The sequence below is a fragment of the Mastomys coucha genome, unplaced genomic scaffold (genome assembly GCF_008632895.1).
Source record: "Mastomys coucha isolate ucsf_1 unplaced genomic scaffold, UCSF_Mcou_1 pScaffold21, whole genome shotgun sequence".
Lineage (NCBI taxonomy): Eukaryota > Metazoa > Chordata > Mammalia > Rodentia > Muridae > Mastomys > Mastomys coucha.
Window position 1 is genome coordinate 179,185,690 of NW_022196904.1, and position 17,479 is coordinate 179,203,168.

The 17,479-nt window shown below is 43.9% G+C and overlaps 1 protein-coding gene across 1 annotated transcript in view; it reads left to right on the forward strand.

Annotated features, from left to right (window-relative positions):
• Cfap58 (cilia and flagella associated protein 58) overlaps nt 1-17,479 on the forward strand; it is a 103,640-nt gene that overhangs the window by 18,067 nt on the left and 68,094 nt on the right. Inside the window, exons 8-9 of the mRNA XM_031390638.1 lie at nt 1,269-1,351; nt 6,357-6,548. Of these exons, the coding sequence (XP_031246498.1) occupies nt 1,269-1,351; nt 6,357-6,548 (275 nt within the window). The remainder of the gene's footprint in view (nt 1-1,268; nt 1,352-6,356; nt 6,549-17,479) is intronic.

Sequence of the window (17,479 nt, forward strand, 5' to 3'; positions counted from 1 at the left end):
CATGTTTTAATTTTCGTATCTTTTCCTTGCCATAATTGTAAGCTTTGAGATCATTCTATCATTCTCTCTCTACCTCCCTCCCTTGTCCCCGCTTTGACTATATGTGTATATATTCAGTTATTTAATGTTTATAAGTGTTTTACTTGAATGTCCGTGTACCATGTGGATATCTGGTAAGCTCAAAGTCCAGAAGAGAGTATTGGGTCCCTTGGGCTAGAGTTACCCATGGTTGTGAGCTGCCATGTGGGAGCTGGGACTTGAAGCTGGGTCCTCTGAAAGAGCAGTAGATACTCTTAACCACCCAGTCATCTCTTCTGTTCCCCCACAGATGTTTTTAATCTATTGAGCACTGGATCACATTCTTTCCCCATTAAATCACATTTATGAAAGCCAGCAGGTTCCTCTTTGTGGTTATTCCAAATGTACTATTGACAATATCCTTTCTTGGGGATTTTTGTTTGCTATAACATCTTGCTATATTGCCCAGGATAGTCTTGAATTTCTGGGCTGAAGCAGGTCTCCAACATGCAGCGTCCCCAATAGATACTGGTGTGTACTTATGGGACCTGTCTCTTTTGATGTACCTAATCAAAGAGCAGTGTTAGCTCTTATATTAGTTAGGAGCATGGGCCCATTCTATTTTAGGGTTTCCTACAATAATATCTGAGAAATGATCTGCAAACTTTCTAGAATTAATAAGAGATTTCAATCAGGTAGGAGGCTATAAAATATATGTAGCTACCAGTAGCATTTTATATATAAAAAATTAGCTAGACTCCTCTTCCACAGTAGGAACTAAAGTAATAAAATATCTATAAACAAAGTTGTAACAAACATGTCTATAAGACCTATGTATAAAAAGCCACAGAATTCCACTGAGGGGCATAAAGGAAGACTTGGCAAATGGAGAGATGTAACAAGTTCTAGGTAGTTACATTTTATAATACTACCTACAGATATAAGGAAAAAAGATCTAAACTGCTCCAAGACCTTTGGCAGCCAGTGGCTCAGGCTTTTAATCTCCCCCTTGTTAACCCTTGGTCCTGTGGCTGGCTCAATCTCTTTCCTTTCCCATCTCTTCAGTGGGACCAGAAGATTCTCATCCTTGAGCTAGAGTGAAGGTCACTTTTCACTCACCTCAGAGTAGTTGCTCAGTTACAGATGAATACATGACATGATTTTTTTTTTTTTTAAATCACTTTGGCTTAGTTTCACTTTCTCTTGGATCCACTCTACATTCATTATTCTTTTCCTGCCTGGCAATTTAGAGGTGGAATCTTCAAAGAAGCAAGCGGAGCTTGATAAGAAGGCAATGGAGGAGCTTCTGAGAGAGAGGGACATACTGAACAAGGTGAGCTTGTCACAGCAACACTGGTAAACAATGCCTTCCTCTCACCCGGTGGTACCGCTCAGAACGAGCAAGCTGAGGAGGTGGGGGGGGGGCGGGAAGAATCTCTGGAGCAAACAGCAGTGGATTAGAATAAATAACGCCGCTCTGTCCTCTGGGCAGCCACTCGCATCCCACCATTGTCTGACCGGAAGTGAAGCTATGTTATCACCGCCCAGCACAAAAGGGCCCTGGAGATTTAGCATATATGCCGACAGGGATTTCAGGGTGTTTTGAGATTCCATTCTCATTGCTGCCGTGTTTCTTGGCATTCTAAGTAGTTCATCAAATTTCTTAATTTAATATCTATAATCTACAATCTGACTAATCCCCAAATTACAGGTGTGAGTGCTAATTGAAATATGCCTTTGAGGTGTTAGGTAAGAAAATGACGGGTTGGTGAGGTAAGTGTAGCCTTTCTTCCGTCCGTCTTTTCAATACTCTACAAACTTACCCCTAGGAAAATATTTGACTGGGTTGAGTCCTCCTCTTTTCCCTTTCTTGTTGGCCAAGGGATTGAACCCAGGGTCTCGTACACCACGTAGGATTTGGTTTTGGTTTCTCACCCTGTCTCTTGTGGTCTTCGCGGCAGTCTAAAGCTGAGGAAGAGCTTGGGGAAGGTTCTGCAGATTTCCAGCTTCCTCGAAAGGCAGATTTTCTCGGCTACCTTCCTTCCAGAGCGTTCCTTCTTCCAGTGACAGACTTCTGAGGGTTTTATCTTAGGAGGGAGAAGTCACAGGCAGGGATGGAGAAGCCAGACTACTTCCAGGTAACAGGATGGATTTAGCTCAGGGACATGCTTCCTGTGTTCTCAGAAAAGAACAAGTCTTAACAGAACACGCTATATTTTCACTTGAAGTAGACTCGAGAATCTTCAGGAATGTTTCTATGGAAAAACATTCAGTAAGGAAATTATAGAAGTCTCTTCCCAATAGGCCTATAGACTATCCTTTATTCTGCAAACTTACAACTAGGAAAACATTCCATTGGATTTGGTCACCTCCCCCCTTTCTTCTTTCTTGTGGTGCTGGAAATGGAACCTAGGACCTCACACAAGCTGTGCGAATGCTCTACCACTAAGCCACATCTCCAGCTCTGGATTTAGTTCTTAAATTTATCTTTTTATTGTACAGGTCTTTGTAAACAGCTAGTAAGTTTCCTGCCACAGTGGGGCCTGCAGCCTAAGGGTTATTTCACATTTCTTAATTTGGCTTGATTCCTAGGCTCCTCCTTCAGGGCAGGTTTGTGGTTCAGAATTTTTCCAGGCCATTGCCTGCATGAGACCCAGTCGGTATGCAATCAACTTCATTGATTAATGAATTCTTTCCTCATGGACTTGAAATGCCAGTCTCCATGGAAAGAGCGACATTGTTTTGACAGTCAGCATGGTACACGTATCAGTTCAGTATAGCGTGGAGTGACATTCATGAAGTAAATGCTTCACCCAAGTACCTGGAAGTCCGACTGACCTTATGTGTTCTCGCCATCATTGCCCAGCTAATGGTTCATGAGCATTTTACATGCTCTGGTCCAGTGGCTAGTCAGACATAATCGCACCCTGGGTTCCTTTAGGGATGAGAGAAGAAGCTGTTGGGCACATCCTGGAAGCCCTGGATCCAGCCCCCAGAAGGTACCAGGGAGCTGGCTTGGCATCCCCAGGATGGAGCCTTCTTTGCCTACCACAAGCTCTCATGCTGATGTCTGCATTCATTTCTCTTTGAGTAAAGACTCTGTTTTCTGCTCTGTATGGAGGGAAAGTGACTGTCACTCTCCACTCCCAGGTGTACATTGTCTACTGAGCTGCAAAATTGTGCAGGTCCAGTGCTGGGGGGTGGGGCTTAGTGGCAAAGAGGCTGTGTGGCGTGCATGAGGCCCTGGGTTGGATTCACAGCATCACACACACACAAGCTCACACACATACTCTCACACACAGTGAAGCCCTGGTACCAACTTCTGTATTAATTAGGGTTTTACTTCTGTGAACAGACACCGTGACCAAGGCAAGTCTTGCGAAGGATGACATTTGACTAGGGATGGCTTACAGGTTCAGAGGTTCAGTCCATTGTCATTAAGGTGGGAACATGGCAGCATCCAGGCAGGCACGGTGCAGGAGCGGAGCGGCTGCTAGCAGAATACTGGCTTCCAGGCAGCTGGGGCAAGGGTGTTAAAGCCCACACAGTGACCTACCTACTTCACAAGGCTATACCCTCTTACAGTGCCATTCCCTGGGCCGAGCATATACAAACCATCACATTCCACTCCCTGGCCCCAATAGACTTGTTCAAATACTGGAGTCTATGGGGGCCATACCTAGCCATAGCATAATAAAAAAAATATATTTAGTCCAACTTCAAGAGTTCTCATAGTCTATAGCAGTCTCAACAATTGTTAAAAGTTCAAAGTTCAAAGTCTTTTCTGAGATTCATCCAATCACTTAACTGTAAATCCCAAGGCAAGACAGGAAACCAGCTGGGCAGACTCCACACTCTGCATCTCCATGGCTGATGTCAAAGGAGGCTTCAGATCTCCTCCTCCCTTTTCATCTTTGTTGACTGTAAAAACGTCTTCCTCCTGGGCTGGTTCCACTCCCTTGTTAGCAGCTTTCCCCAGCAGATAGCCCAAGGCTCTGGCATCTCGAACATCTTAAGGTCTCCAAAGGCAACTTCAGTGTTACAGCTTCTTGTTTCAACATCTGGGATCCACACATGATCTTTTGGCCTCCTCCAAAGGGCCAGCATCACTTCTCCAGCCCTGCCCTCTGTAGCACTCTAAGCTCAGGTAGATCCACTCCACTGTTGTTGCCGTTCTTGGTGATCATCCCATGGTACTGACATCTCAAATACAATGGGCTCTTCCACTACAACTAGGCTTCACCAATAGCCTCTCACAGGCTTTCTTCATGATGCCAAGCCTCAAATCTCTTGCATGACCCCTTCAGTCCTGGGCTAGCAACTGCAACTGAGGCTGTACTTTCACCAATGGCCTTCCATGGCCTCTCAGAGTGCCAAACGTCAGGTACTCTTCATGACCCCTTCATGTCTTCAAAACCAGTACCCCCTGGGTGACTCTTACACATTACCAAGTTCAGCTGCAGCATGAGGTACAACCTTGGCTATCTCTGGAACACAGCTTCTTTGTGCTCTCAGGAAACACTTCCCAGAAGATTTCACCTCAGCGATGCTGGTCTCTTCTTAATCACCGCTAATTTCTTAGCTCCACCTAACCAGCATCAATTGTCCCAGAAGCCCCTTCTATTTTTCACTTTAAAGCCTGAGCCACATGGCTGAAGCTGCTGACTTATGCTGTTTGCGGGAGCCGGAACATGGCCCCCCTTGTTCTATTACATGGTCACCGAAACATGGCCCCCTTGTTCTATTACATGGTCACCAGAACATGGCCCCCTTGTTCTATTACATGGTCACTAGCTTTCTGTTTCTCAACTCCTTCACTTTCTAAGCTTTGCTGTCCTGGACCTTGCTCTGTAGATTAACCTTGAACTCAGAATTCTGCACACCTGTCTCCTAAACACTGCAATTAAAGGTGTGGTCCACCAAGCCTGGACTTAAGTTTTTTTTTTTTTTTTTTCACCTAGAACTTGCAGTGTTCTAGGCTGGCCTTGAACTCACAGATCTGCTTGTTTTTGCCTCCTGGGATTAAAGACTTGTACTACCATGCCTGGGCCTAAACTTAGCTGGGTGGGATCTTGCCCCAGGGCCACTACTCCCTTAATTCAATTTAATATCCTTGAACACAGGTTCACCTCCATTTCACTTCCTGGTGCCCCTTTAATACCATATATTTTATATTTTTCCTTTCTAAGCTTACTACACTTGTTCAAAATGCTCTTCATGAGACTTAACCAGAGAACAAAGTCTCTGCTGGCTTTTTTTTTTTTTTTGAGATTTCCTTTGTCAATGTAATTAATATCAATCTCTTTACCTTAGCCTCAGCTAGACTCTTTATACAAGGGCAAAAAGAAGCCACATTCTTCACCAAAATACCACAAAAACAGTCTCTAAGCTACATACTGAAATTCTCCACTAAAACTTCTTGGGCCAGGTCCACACAATTCAAACCACTCTCAACAAAGTTTTTATATTTCTACTAGGCTAGCCCATTAACCCCATTTAAAGCATTCCATTGCTTTTCAAGTCCAAAGTCCCCAAATCCACACTCCTCCAAAAAAAAGCATGGTCGGGTCTATCACATCAATATCCTACTCCTGGTACCAACTTCTGTCTTAGTTAGGACTTTACTGCTGTGAACAGACACCATGACCAATGCAAGTCTTAATAAAGGACAGCATTTAATTGGGTCTGGCTTACAGGTTCAGAGGTTCAGTCCATTATCATCAAGGTGGGAGCATGGCAGCATCCAGGCAGGCATGGTATAGGCAGAGCTGAGAGTTCTACATCTTCATCTGAAGACTGCTAGCAGAATATTTACTTCCAGGCAGCTAGGATGAGGGTATTAAAGGCCACGCCCACAGTGACACACCCACTCCAACAGGCCACACCTTCTAATAGTGCTACTCCCTGGGCTGAGCATATGCAAACCATCACACCCAGTTTAGGTTATTAGGTCTGGTTCAGTCTTCACAACATAAAGGTCAGCGTTGGAGTGGACCTGGGTTCCAGTCTTGGCTCTGCTACTTCCCTGTGGTGTGAGCGCACTGGTACATACCTTTATCCTTCGGCCTCTGTCTCCCACTGCTAAACAGGGAACAGCACACAGTACATCTGGGATGTGGTGATTTGTTAGTGCATTAAAATGTGCCTTGTGCAAAATTCACAAGATGAACTCTTCATGATCATAGAGCAATTGATAGATAGATAGATTGACTGATAATTTTGATTCATACCAAATATAAGGCATCTGGTTATTTCAGAGATAGGGACTGGGTTAACCTGAACCCCAAGTCCTTGAACACGTGATTTAAGGCGCCCGCTTTGTTGCCATTACTCTTTAGAATATGCTTAAGGCCGTCAGTGCGACCCAGAAGCAGGTGGACCTGGTGAAGCTCCACGAGCAAGCCAAGAGGCACCTGGAGGAGGAGATCCAGAATTACAAGGACGAGGCTCAGAAGCAGAGGAAGATCATCTTTCAGCTGGAAAAGGAACGGGATCGGTACATCAACGAGGCCAGTGACCTCACCCAGAGGGTAAGCCACACAGTTGTGCCTCGGTGGGCAGCTGTTTTCTTCTGTGTTTCGGTTCTGATCACCATAGTCTGTGGTGGGGTGGTTTGCTCAAATATTTGCCTACGGTTTGCATTTAGATTTAGGTCTTGCTCCAGAGCCCATCCTGGGCCAAATTGTGGAATGGACCACGCTCCTGTTCTCTCCTGTTTGTCTTCTCCCTTTGTCCCCTCTCCTTGTGGCTTCTTCCTCTTTCCCGTGGCTTTGCTGTGCAGCCATCCCTACCTCTGGTTTGGCAGCGTCATGCTTCTGGCATTGTCCTAGTGAGTGAGGGTTTTCTTGCTGTGAAGAGATGCCAAGATCACAGCAGCTCTTAACAAAGGAAAACATTTATTAATTGGTGCAAACTTAAAGTTTCAGAGGTTCAGGCCATTATCATCATGTCAGGAAACATGGTGGCATGCTGGCAGACTTGATGCTAGAGAAGGAGCTGAGAGTTCTACGTCTTGATCTCCAGGAATGATCCAAGGAGACTGTGTGCTACACTGGAGGTAGCTGGAGAATAGGAGACCTCTATGCCCACTCCACATGCTCCCTCCAACAAGGCCACACCTTCTAATAGTGCCACTCTCTATGGGCTAAGCATTCAAACGCTTGAGTCTATAAGGGTCTTACTTAGAACCACCACTGACACTTTTCAACCCTCTAGTCTCACCCCGTGTCTGTCCATGATGCACCTTCTCTCATTAGAACATGGAAGGTGAGCATATTAGGAGAAAGACTACCTCCTGTCCTCTTTGGCCTCAAGTCACATCTTCAAAAAACCAGTTTGATTTTAGAGAGAGGGTGAACCTCTAACTCTTGTGCGGGGGTCGGGGGGCACACGTTGGCTAACTGGCTTATAGATGTCTTCCTGTAAACCAACTAGAGGGAGAAGGGTATATCGACAAGGAGGAGCGGAGATTTGGGTTTTGCTTTCTTAGCACATTAACTGGCATCAGATAAGGCCAGTTAAACAGTGTCTGTCTGCAGTGTATTCTCTGGTAAATGGCCTAGAGCAGAGATTCTTAAATTATTGACCCTCACGAAACCTCTTTGACCAAGACATTTTTTTCTTGAACTCAGCTATATAGAAATATAAATAAGTATGTAAACCAAATATTGACTGATAGTAAATCGTAAGTGTATTTCAAAGCAGTTCATTGGTATACATGGATTGCCACCATTTCTTAAAGGTGAAAGCCAATTTGCATGCTAATGGGATGGATTGCTTAGTTTAACATCCAGAATGAAATCTTGGTTGAGTATTTAATACTGTAGAACATAAAGCATCCTAAATGCTTTTCAGAGTTGATTGCTGCTTTGATTTTCATAATTGTCAAAGTTGGGAATGCCACCTCACATAAATAAGTCATACAAAATGGCAGAAATATGTGCAAGGTCATTTCAGAAATTGTTGGAAACGCTGTCCTAATCCTAAGTCAAAATTCATGTAATGATTCTCTTTAACGAGATTCAGGTCACCCACTCAAACAGTAATTTTAAATACCAAACATTCTAACAATACAATTCACAGATATATCGATGCTTGCATGTTGAGGAGTATAGAAAAATATCAAAAGTCTTTGTTTTCCATAATCAAAAGCATTCCTTTTCTGTAAGTATAGAAAAGTTTGTGTACACAATAAAAGCTGCTGGGGGCCAGCCCCCGGCAGGGTCAGGCACTGACCTCAGGTGAAGGCCAAAGGCTGATGACCTCTGGCTTTTATCTCTCTTACTGTCCTGGGGGCCAAAAGCTGATGGCTTCTGGCAATTTCACAGAGAAAGAAGAAAGAAAGGAAGAGAGAAAGAAAGAAATAGAGGAAGGAAGAAAGAAAGAGAGGCAGGTACACACCCAAACATACACACACACACACACACACACACACACACACACACACACATTAGTGGACGGAACAGAACCCCAGCAGCCACACTTTATTTCATTTCTCAGCCTCTTATACCTACTTAGACAAAAATTCTTTATAAAATTACCTCATCGATAAAATGTTACACAAAGGGGGAGTTATAGAACTATGTTGATAGTAAGTTCAAAGCAGTGTTTCATTATTCAAGCTCATTATAAGTTCAAAGCAACAGTTTCACATGGCCTTACTTTATCATAGTACATACCTGTGGCCTCATCCTTGGATCTGACCTCGAATGAATATTTTTTCTTGCTCACAAATTTGTCTCAAGCATATTTATCCTCTTATTGTAATTTATGAAAGCTCATTTTATTCCTTATTATTCAGCCTTTACTTACTATTCTATGAGGAGGGGGCATATTCTACTCTTGATTCTAACTTTATTACCTCGATCTGGCAAAACAACTAAAACCGTTTCCTTAAACTTTCCTCCTAAAATTATTTGAGTTGTACAAAGTCATTAGATCAAATGAACAGCATAATTCATAAAAGTTGATCTTCATATTGGTCCACAGGAGAGTTGTCCAGTAGGGTGAGTTGATGCCCAGGAATCATTAGGCTATGTAACAATGGCAGGAAAGGCACATTAGCAGCAAGAAGCAATCCTGGGACGAAGTCTCTTGGGCTGTGCCTCTCTAGAGTGCACCGACTGTAGCTATGCAAATGGCAGGCCATCTCCAGGAAACTTTCTTGCTTGCGTTAGTCATTCCTAGATAGCTCTGTCAAAAAGCTCTGCAATTTGTGACATATAACAGGTTCAGATCTGAGAAGAGGCTCCAATCAGCATTCACTGGCGCTGAGGGCGCTGAGTGCTCTGACGTGCATAGCACAGAGTGCGCATGTTCAGAACCAAGGCAGGAGCGAAGCTATGAGATGTGTCTGTCACAGGCAAGCACTACCAGAAGCACCTGGGGTCCGTCGTGCCTTTGATTTCTGATTAACTTTTTAAAGATTTATTTTATGTGTGTGTTTTGTCTGCATGAATGTGCGTGTGAACCGTGCGTGTGCTTGATGCCTGAGGAGGCCAGAAGAGGGCATTCGGTCCACTCGAACTGGAGTGACGGATAGTTGTGAGCCATCATGTGCATGCTGGGAACTGAACCTGGGTTTTCTGCGAGAGCCACACGCGTTTGCAACCACTGAACTATCTATCGCTCCAGCCCCACTCTATTGGTTACTGAGCTTCACGGAACCTTTTATTGTGTTGTTGTGCTCCCCCCTTCCCGGCTCTCCCCCTGCCTCCGAATTCCGTATGGGTTTGACCCACAATTTTGCAAGACCATCTGGAACAGGGGCCCAGGGATGGGACAGGAGCTCAGAAAGGCGTTATGATACTATTAAGAGAATTTAGGGAAAACATGCATTTAATCTTTTTTCTTCCCCTAGCAAAACGTTGCCTTCTACAGAAATGTTAGCCCGTTTTCCCGCTTGTCAGTCAAATCCACTGAGAATTGTACAGTGTTGACCAAAGCACTTGAATGTTTAAGCGTTGTCTTGTTTATTGTTTGAGTGAACTCTTAGGGACTATAGAGGGACAGCAGCCGATGCGTGAATTGTATACACAGAGGGGAAACAGGCACTGGAAGTAGAAAATCAGCCTTTCCCCATGGAGAACTGATTTACAGAGGCAAGCCGAGGAGTACCAGTGTAGTGCTGCAGCAGCACCCGCAGGTCCCCAAAAGACACACTCCTGAGCTGGGGGCCTTCGGAGTAGAGTGCAAATCATTTCTGACTGTGGTTGACCCATTTACCTACCCTGCACAGAAGCATCGCCTGTTCAGAGGTGGGAACTGCATAGTGTAGGCTCCGTGTTAGCGTTTGCTTCCATCTGTCCGTACTATGGCAAATGACCCCTGCATGTCTGCTACACAGCCACAGAGACTCTCTGTGTGGGTCGGCCTCAGCCCTGTATCGCAGGAGGACCCTGTAGGGATTCTCTGGCCTCTCAACCCAGTGGACCCCTGGGGTTCTCTCCAGCTTCAGCTCCCTAGGGTAGGTGGGGTCTGCCCATTCTTACTGCATCCCACACACGTGACATCATGAGCAGGAGCTGGATTGCACCTAAGGGAGGCCCTGTGGGATGAGGCCGTGCACAGACTGGACTGTGAGAAATCAAGGATTATAATTCTTTCTTTGTGGAAAACTGTCTCTCTCTGCTCCAGGCTGTGACCACCACCCCTGATCAGAGCTAACTCTTAAAGAAGTCCTCCACAGCTTCAAAAATATTTTTAAAATTTTGTTTGAGACAGGGTGTTACTGTTCTTTACTTCCAATACCCAGGCACATAGTGAGCTCTAAGCAAGTTTTAAATGGGTACATGGTGAGTTGTTTTCTTTTTTAAAGCTACTACAGTTTCCATATAGGGTGGTATGTTTTCTTGGCTCCCTGAAAAGGAGGATTGTTGGTACTGAGATTGGCTGTCAGCTGCTTTTCACAGTTTCTGATGTTTGAAGTAGATGGAGTTACACAAGATCTCACCCAAGCAGTTTCAGTATATATTCTTAATATATTGCTTACCATATACAATCTTTGTGTGTCTTGCTTTATTTGTCTTCCAACACATATGGACACATAATATTATACACCCTCACTGACACAAACCCAAGGCTCTCTTCCATGCATTCTGTTTGTAAGTCATTAGGAACTAACACCCAGGGTTGGAGAAAATGCCAAGTAACTGGACATCAATGTTCACTACAGCGATTACACACTTACTCCAGGACTGTCATCTTGACTTGGGAATTTCTGTTGTACAAACCAAATCTAAGGAAAAACAAGGAATGGGAAGAGTTTTATAAAAGAATGTTCTTCGTGGTAGAATTTAGAATAAAGAAAAATAGCAAGCAGTACCCCCAGAGGTTAAACAAATTGTGTTGTGCTTATCTGATAAAATACTAAGTAGCTGTTGTGATGATTATATGTAGATATCAAAGATGGGAACATGTTCATCACACGACCATGAGAACAATGCAGAATTTTGCAAGGAGCTTTAATTCCTATTTTATCTGTGTGCATACAAGAGGGCCGGAGGCATTTATCGGGGGAGGGGTGATTGTGAGGATTAAGTGAAATGCTACTTTTAGAGTATTTGAAAAACTTGTAGCCACACAGTAAGATGAGTCCTGTATAAATGCTAGAGGAGTAGCACATCTGTCGTAGCACATCTGTCTGACACAAATACGCCAGAGCTTTTCTTCACAGTGGTATTTAAGTGGTGCTATTGTCAAGTTATTAAATGTCCAGAAGATGCATACCAGAGACTAAGATGGACAAGGGTTTTAAGGCCAACAGAGGGGAACTGGAAGAGACCTAGGCCCCCACTTGTGGGTTCTTAAATTTGCTTCGTCAGGTACATGACCTGAGAGAAGCTGGAAAGTAGTCCAGCATCTCTCCCTGTTTCTCTACCATGGCCAGGGTTGGTGTCACCCAGGGACCTATCATCGTCACTCTGAGCATCAGTCAGGGATGTGTGGTTATTGTTCAGGACAGAGTGACCTCACTAGGATCTGGGACCGTCATCAGGGATATGAGTTCAAGAAGCCATCACTTCTAGGAGAAAACAAAGATGAAACACAAACAAAGAGGAGATATAAGAATTAACAGCTGCAAAGAAGCTACAAGGCAAGCCCAAATCCAGGGCAGATTTCAGTTGTGCTCTAATGACAGACAAATGGAACCACCATCCTGGGAAAGGACATGGAGTCAGCAAACACATAATATTAGAATATCTCTCCCTTCACTCAAGGACCAATACAATCCCAACTTCACTAAGGCGCTTCATTAAAAGGGATCATTGCTTTTTTGGGACTCAGTTTCCCTTCTGGTTCTTGAGGAGTCCCAGGTTACCCTACACAGCTGTCCTGTCTGTCTCAATACACTCATAGACTTCTTCAGGGAAAGCATCGTTTAGTTTTGAGGTCTATGTGAGTTATTTGCTAAACAGGTGTTCACATGCTTTTGAGAGGATGAATGAAAAGCAAAGTAGGAAGTTCCTCTGAGCAAGTCAAAAAACTCACTTTTAAATGTCTAGACTAATTATTCTTCAGTAATGTATGTTACTTAACACTAGGGATCTGCTTTCCCTTAAAATTTGTGGAAAACATGCTCCCCTCGTGGGTATCAGGGCTGAATTTTCTGCAGGACTTGCAGCTCTGAGTGGTACCCACATAACCTCCCTTTTCCTCTTAGGCTGCAAACTCAACAAGAACCCTCTGTTTCTTTCAGGGTTAGAGAAAGGAAGGCTGGGCCTCAAATTCTGGAAGACCTAGCGCATATTTTATTAATTTAACTTGGCATTTGCAATGACGAAGAGGATCCCCTGCAGTGCCAGAACTGGATAACTCAGCATTCAAGCCGTCCCTAAGGAGTTTACCTCCATCAAAATTTGTCTTTTTATAAAAGAGTTCCATGACGTACAAGCAGAAATCTCTCATTTCTCATTCCTTGCTCAGGCCTGAGATTGTAGCAGACTGGGATTGTAGTGGACTGGTACAGCCTGGGGTTGCTTGGACATGACTCTGGGATGTGGGTTTGGTCCTGGTGGGAACCACATGTGTATCTTTTTGTTTGTTTGTTTATGTGTTCTTTATATGATAGAAGACATGCAAAGGATACGTGACCATTCATGCTCACTTTCCTCTCTACTGGACTACTGCCATGACTGCCATTGGTTATAACAAGCCACGTGACAGAGTCCAATCTCATGCACAAGAAAAATTAATTGTAAGAGTTTGTGGGACAAGGGGAGAGAGGGGCTATTTGAAGAACCATTAGACGTTCCGCTCCAGGGTTTCTGCACTTGTTATCCTCATTTTTACTCTCATATCTGGAGGAAGATACAATCCTTGGTCCCCATACACACATGCATGAGCAAAGATACTCTCCCCCATGCAAGGACAACATGCATACACCATGCACACATATGCACACAGAGACACACACATGTCCACATGCACCACACAGCACCATGAATAAAAAATATTGCTCATGAGATATCTTTGTAATATATATCTTTGTAGTGAAACGAACTCCTCCTTTTGGATACTAATTTGCATTTTATATATAGTATCTTTAATTAGGTAGAACCTCAGGGAAGACATGAAGGAGACATACACAGACTGTAAGCTTTCTATGTGATATTGAGAGAAGTGGACTGTGTATCATCCCTTTCCTGGACTGAATTCCTATAAAAATCAAATTGATTGGTTAAACACTTGTATTAGATACACATGATACAATGTAATCTATCATAATTATGGGTTAGCATTTATTTAATGATTGCCACTATGTGCTGGGCACCTATAGGATGCCACAAATGTGTATTCTCTCACTGAAATGAAAAACAGACGTATCTCTCTAAGCTTGTGACAGAGAACAAAATAAGAAAGTAAGAAAAATGAGAACAAATTTGCCTGTTGTTGGGCACACGGGTCTATTTTGTTTTTAAACAGAGCATTTCCCAACTCCATTAGGAAGGTGAAGGTGGCAGTGGCAGCGGGAGAATGTCGACACCGACACAGAAGTATCCGAGGAGTTGACTGTACTGATGTCTCATCATACGTAGGCAGAGACTTCCAGAATCCATGGCCTCCTTCCGTGGGATATGTGTCTGTGTGGCGCTGTTTTCCAGACTCTTCTACTGATTCTTATTTCACTCTTATTCCTGTTGGGAGGTTGTTTTAACAGAAAGAGAAATGGCAGGAGTGGGTTACAGACACAGGCTCTACCCCTGTTCTGCACAGTACGTGTTTTCCGTGCTCCTCTGAAGGGGCCTGAGATGCAGGCAGCCCTCACCCCCTGGCTGGAATAAAACTTACTAGACTTGAATGTGATTGATCTCAGGAGTCAGCTTGGGGCATCTGAAAGTGTAATCAGTTAGCTAACCTACAGCCTCACAGCTACCCCCTGGCTTCACTGATGCCTCACGTTTAACAGGGACCAGCCTGCTGATGAGAAGCTGGGCTGATGTATAGCATCCCAACCCATTTTCTACACTCGGGGGTTATGAACTTCTGCAGGACATTGCTTTGAATGCTTTGCACCAGAATGAATGGAGTCTCGATGCTTAGAGATAAATTGATTTGCAAACCGTCTTCTCCCTCAGCTCCAGTACTTCCTGACTCTTCATTGTCCCTTTCATCCCCTTGCTATGGTGACGGATTCCCATGACTCTAGGCTTCAGGAATGCAGATGCGAACTTGCGGTTCTGTGCACTGTTGTGTGCCGAACGATGGCTGTGCTACTTGGATGCTCAGAAAAAGAAATGCCCTTGCCAGCATCCTTTCTCTGGAGCATTATTCTGCCTGTGCAAAGGATCTTTCTTGTCAGAACATCTCTCAAAGTGATTGAACAAGCAATTTTTTTTTTGTTCTCTGATGTGCTGCTAGATATTCTGAATGCTGATGACACGGTTCAGAGCAGTTCCAATCTTTTCGTTTCATTGACCCAGTGAGAATGATGTCTTATCAGTAAAGAGGATAAATTTCAGGATCAGTCTGTCTGTCTGTCTCTGTCTCTCCTTCTCCCTCTCTTCTTTCTCTTTCTGCCCCTCCTTCCTCCCTTCTGTCCTCTCTCTCTCTCTCTCTCTCTCTCTCTCTTACAGTCAGACAAGAGATCCACTGATGAGTACCTTGTATAGCTTTTATATTTATTCCTAACATATATTCTAATTACCAGGTTGATATCTTATAAAGATGCCTCCTGTTTATTGTTAAGGGTCCAGAAATGCAGACTGTAGCAGATTGTAGCAGTGCTGGATGAAGGAACATAATTTCTCCTCACTGCAGACTATCCACACACCTTTCCCCAGACATCCTTGCCTTCAGTTTTTACATCTTGCTCCTCAGAGCCCCACCCAGCAAGCCATCCAAGCCACTCCCCTCGAGCCTGCATATATTTTTAGTCTGCACTAACTGAATGATAGCAGTAAGACACAGTAATAAACAATGGCAGGATTTTATCAAACGCTTCGCATAACTCTTAATTACACGCGGCTAATTCTTACTTTCCATAATGATAACGATAGAAGCTATGATTAGTGTATAGAGCTAGGAGAAACTGCTCCTCATTCACTTGTGTAATTTTAGGGTGATGGCGGCAGCCATTGCTTTTGCAGTGTAGAGCCTTGCTTCCACAGTGATTGTGTACAAGGTGAGGCTTTGGGTGGGATGGCTGAACACTAAGAATGGAAAGGCAGTTCTCATGAGTTATATAAACCACTAATATCATCTGCTGGGATAAGATGGATAGGTCTATCCTCGGAGGCTATCAGTGGCTTTCTATGCATGTCTCAATCACTGATTTTTTTTTAACCATTCATTGATTGATTCATTCTACAGTAGGATCATTCACTAGAGGTAAGCTTCAGGGCTCACTCTAGTAACCTCTTGTTCCTCTTTGTAATAATGATCATGCTTTTATAGAGCCGGCTGTAGTCATGTCCTCAGTCTGTGCACATCGAGTGAGTGAGCACATAGGCAAGTGACTGAATGAATATGTGGATGAACTAATGAATATGTAAACGTGCCAATGAGCACATTAATAATTAATGAATATGCCAACCAATTAATGAACATGTTAATGAGCTGCTGAATATGTCAGTGAATTAATGAATAAATGTGAGAATGAATGAAGAGGCAAGGGAACTCATGAATAGGTGCATGAGTGAATGAGAGAGGAGATGAGTGTCAGACGCGGCCAAAGTTCTGATGCACAGTGAGAAGTGCCTTGGGGAACTGGGAGAGAGGTGCCAGGAAAAAAGGCGTGTTCATTCTTGTTGGATGTTGAAGCATAGCCACAGGATGCAATCTGATGAAAGGATATGCTGTGTGCTGTCCTCAGTGTGTCCTGAACCTGGACGTGGCCTCTGCCTTGCTCTCATCTCTCCCAGAGAGAATCTATAGCACGTGCCAGGCAATCGTGCTTAAGTTGGTCTGTCTTGAGAAAGTTCTGGGAAAGGACTGCTCTCTTAATATTTATCATGTACTGACTGGCTTTTGTCTACTGCTTTTCTGATCATGTACATGTTTTTCTGAACTCAAGCAACCTTTCTCGGATCATTGCTATTTTTGTTACATTCGTGTGTAAAAAGCGCACTGACATTGAAGTGAAATTTTCTGTGGCATTAGACTGTAGCCCGCCCCACTCCTGACTCCCCAAATCCCAGGTCTCAGATCTATACAGAGTAGTAGATAGGTAAGTGATTAGTGAATAGGCCAGTGGATGAATGAATGAATGGATAGGTGAGTGAATGAATGAATGAATAGGTGAGTGAGTTGAGTGAACAGAAGGGCGCCTCGCCTCATTTGCTTTCTGAAACTAGCAGAAACCTTGATGTTGAAATTGAGTGGAAACGCTGCAGGCTATACCACTTAAAATCCACAGGTAGGGTCCTAAATGAAATTTTAACAGACTAAACTCAATAGCACATTGAAAGCGTCATCTAGTCTGACCAAAGAGGGTTTCTTCTAGAACTGCCAAGGTAGTTTTCTATTAAGGAAAGTGGCGCTGGCAGTGTGGGAATGTAAAATGTTACAACCATTTTGGAAAGCAATCTAGCAATATGTATTAAAGTTAAAAATATATATGTCTTTCGGGCCAGCTATGCCACTCCTGGGAATCCATTCCCCAGAAGAGAGAGTGCCAGGGTATGGGAATCCTCATACAGGATGGTCACTGCAGCCTGGCTCCTGGGAGCAAAACGTGCGACTAAATGATCACTCATCTTCATGTAGTTGGCTATGTGAAGATGCAGGCACACACGATTCAGGATATTCAAGAGAGTGACTAGAGCCAGTTGACACAGTTTTCACACATAGCCGTCATGTGCCAAGAAACAAATGGTATGGGGGGGGCACTGTACAAAAAGATGTCATTAGCCTAAAGAATGAAAACAACCCCTAAAGCACGTAATTCAAAATGGCGGGGGGATCCCTGTGCTACAGCCTCACTGGTTGGATCCATTCCAGAACACTCCTTCTTGGACCTCAT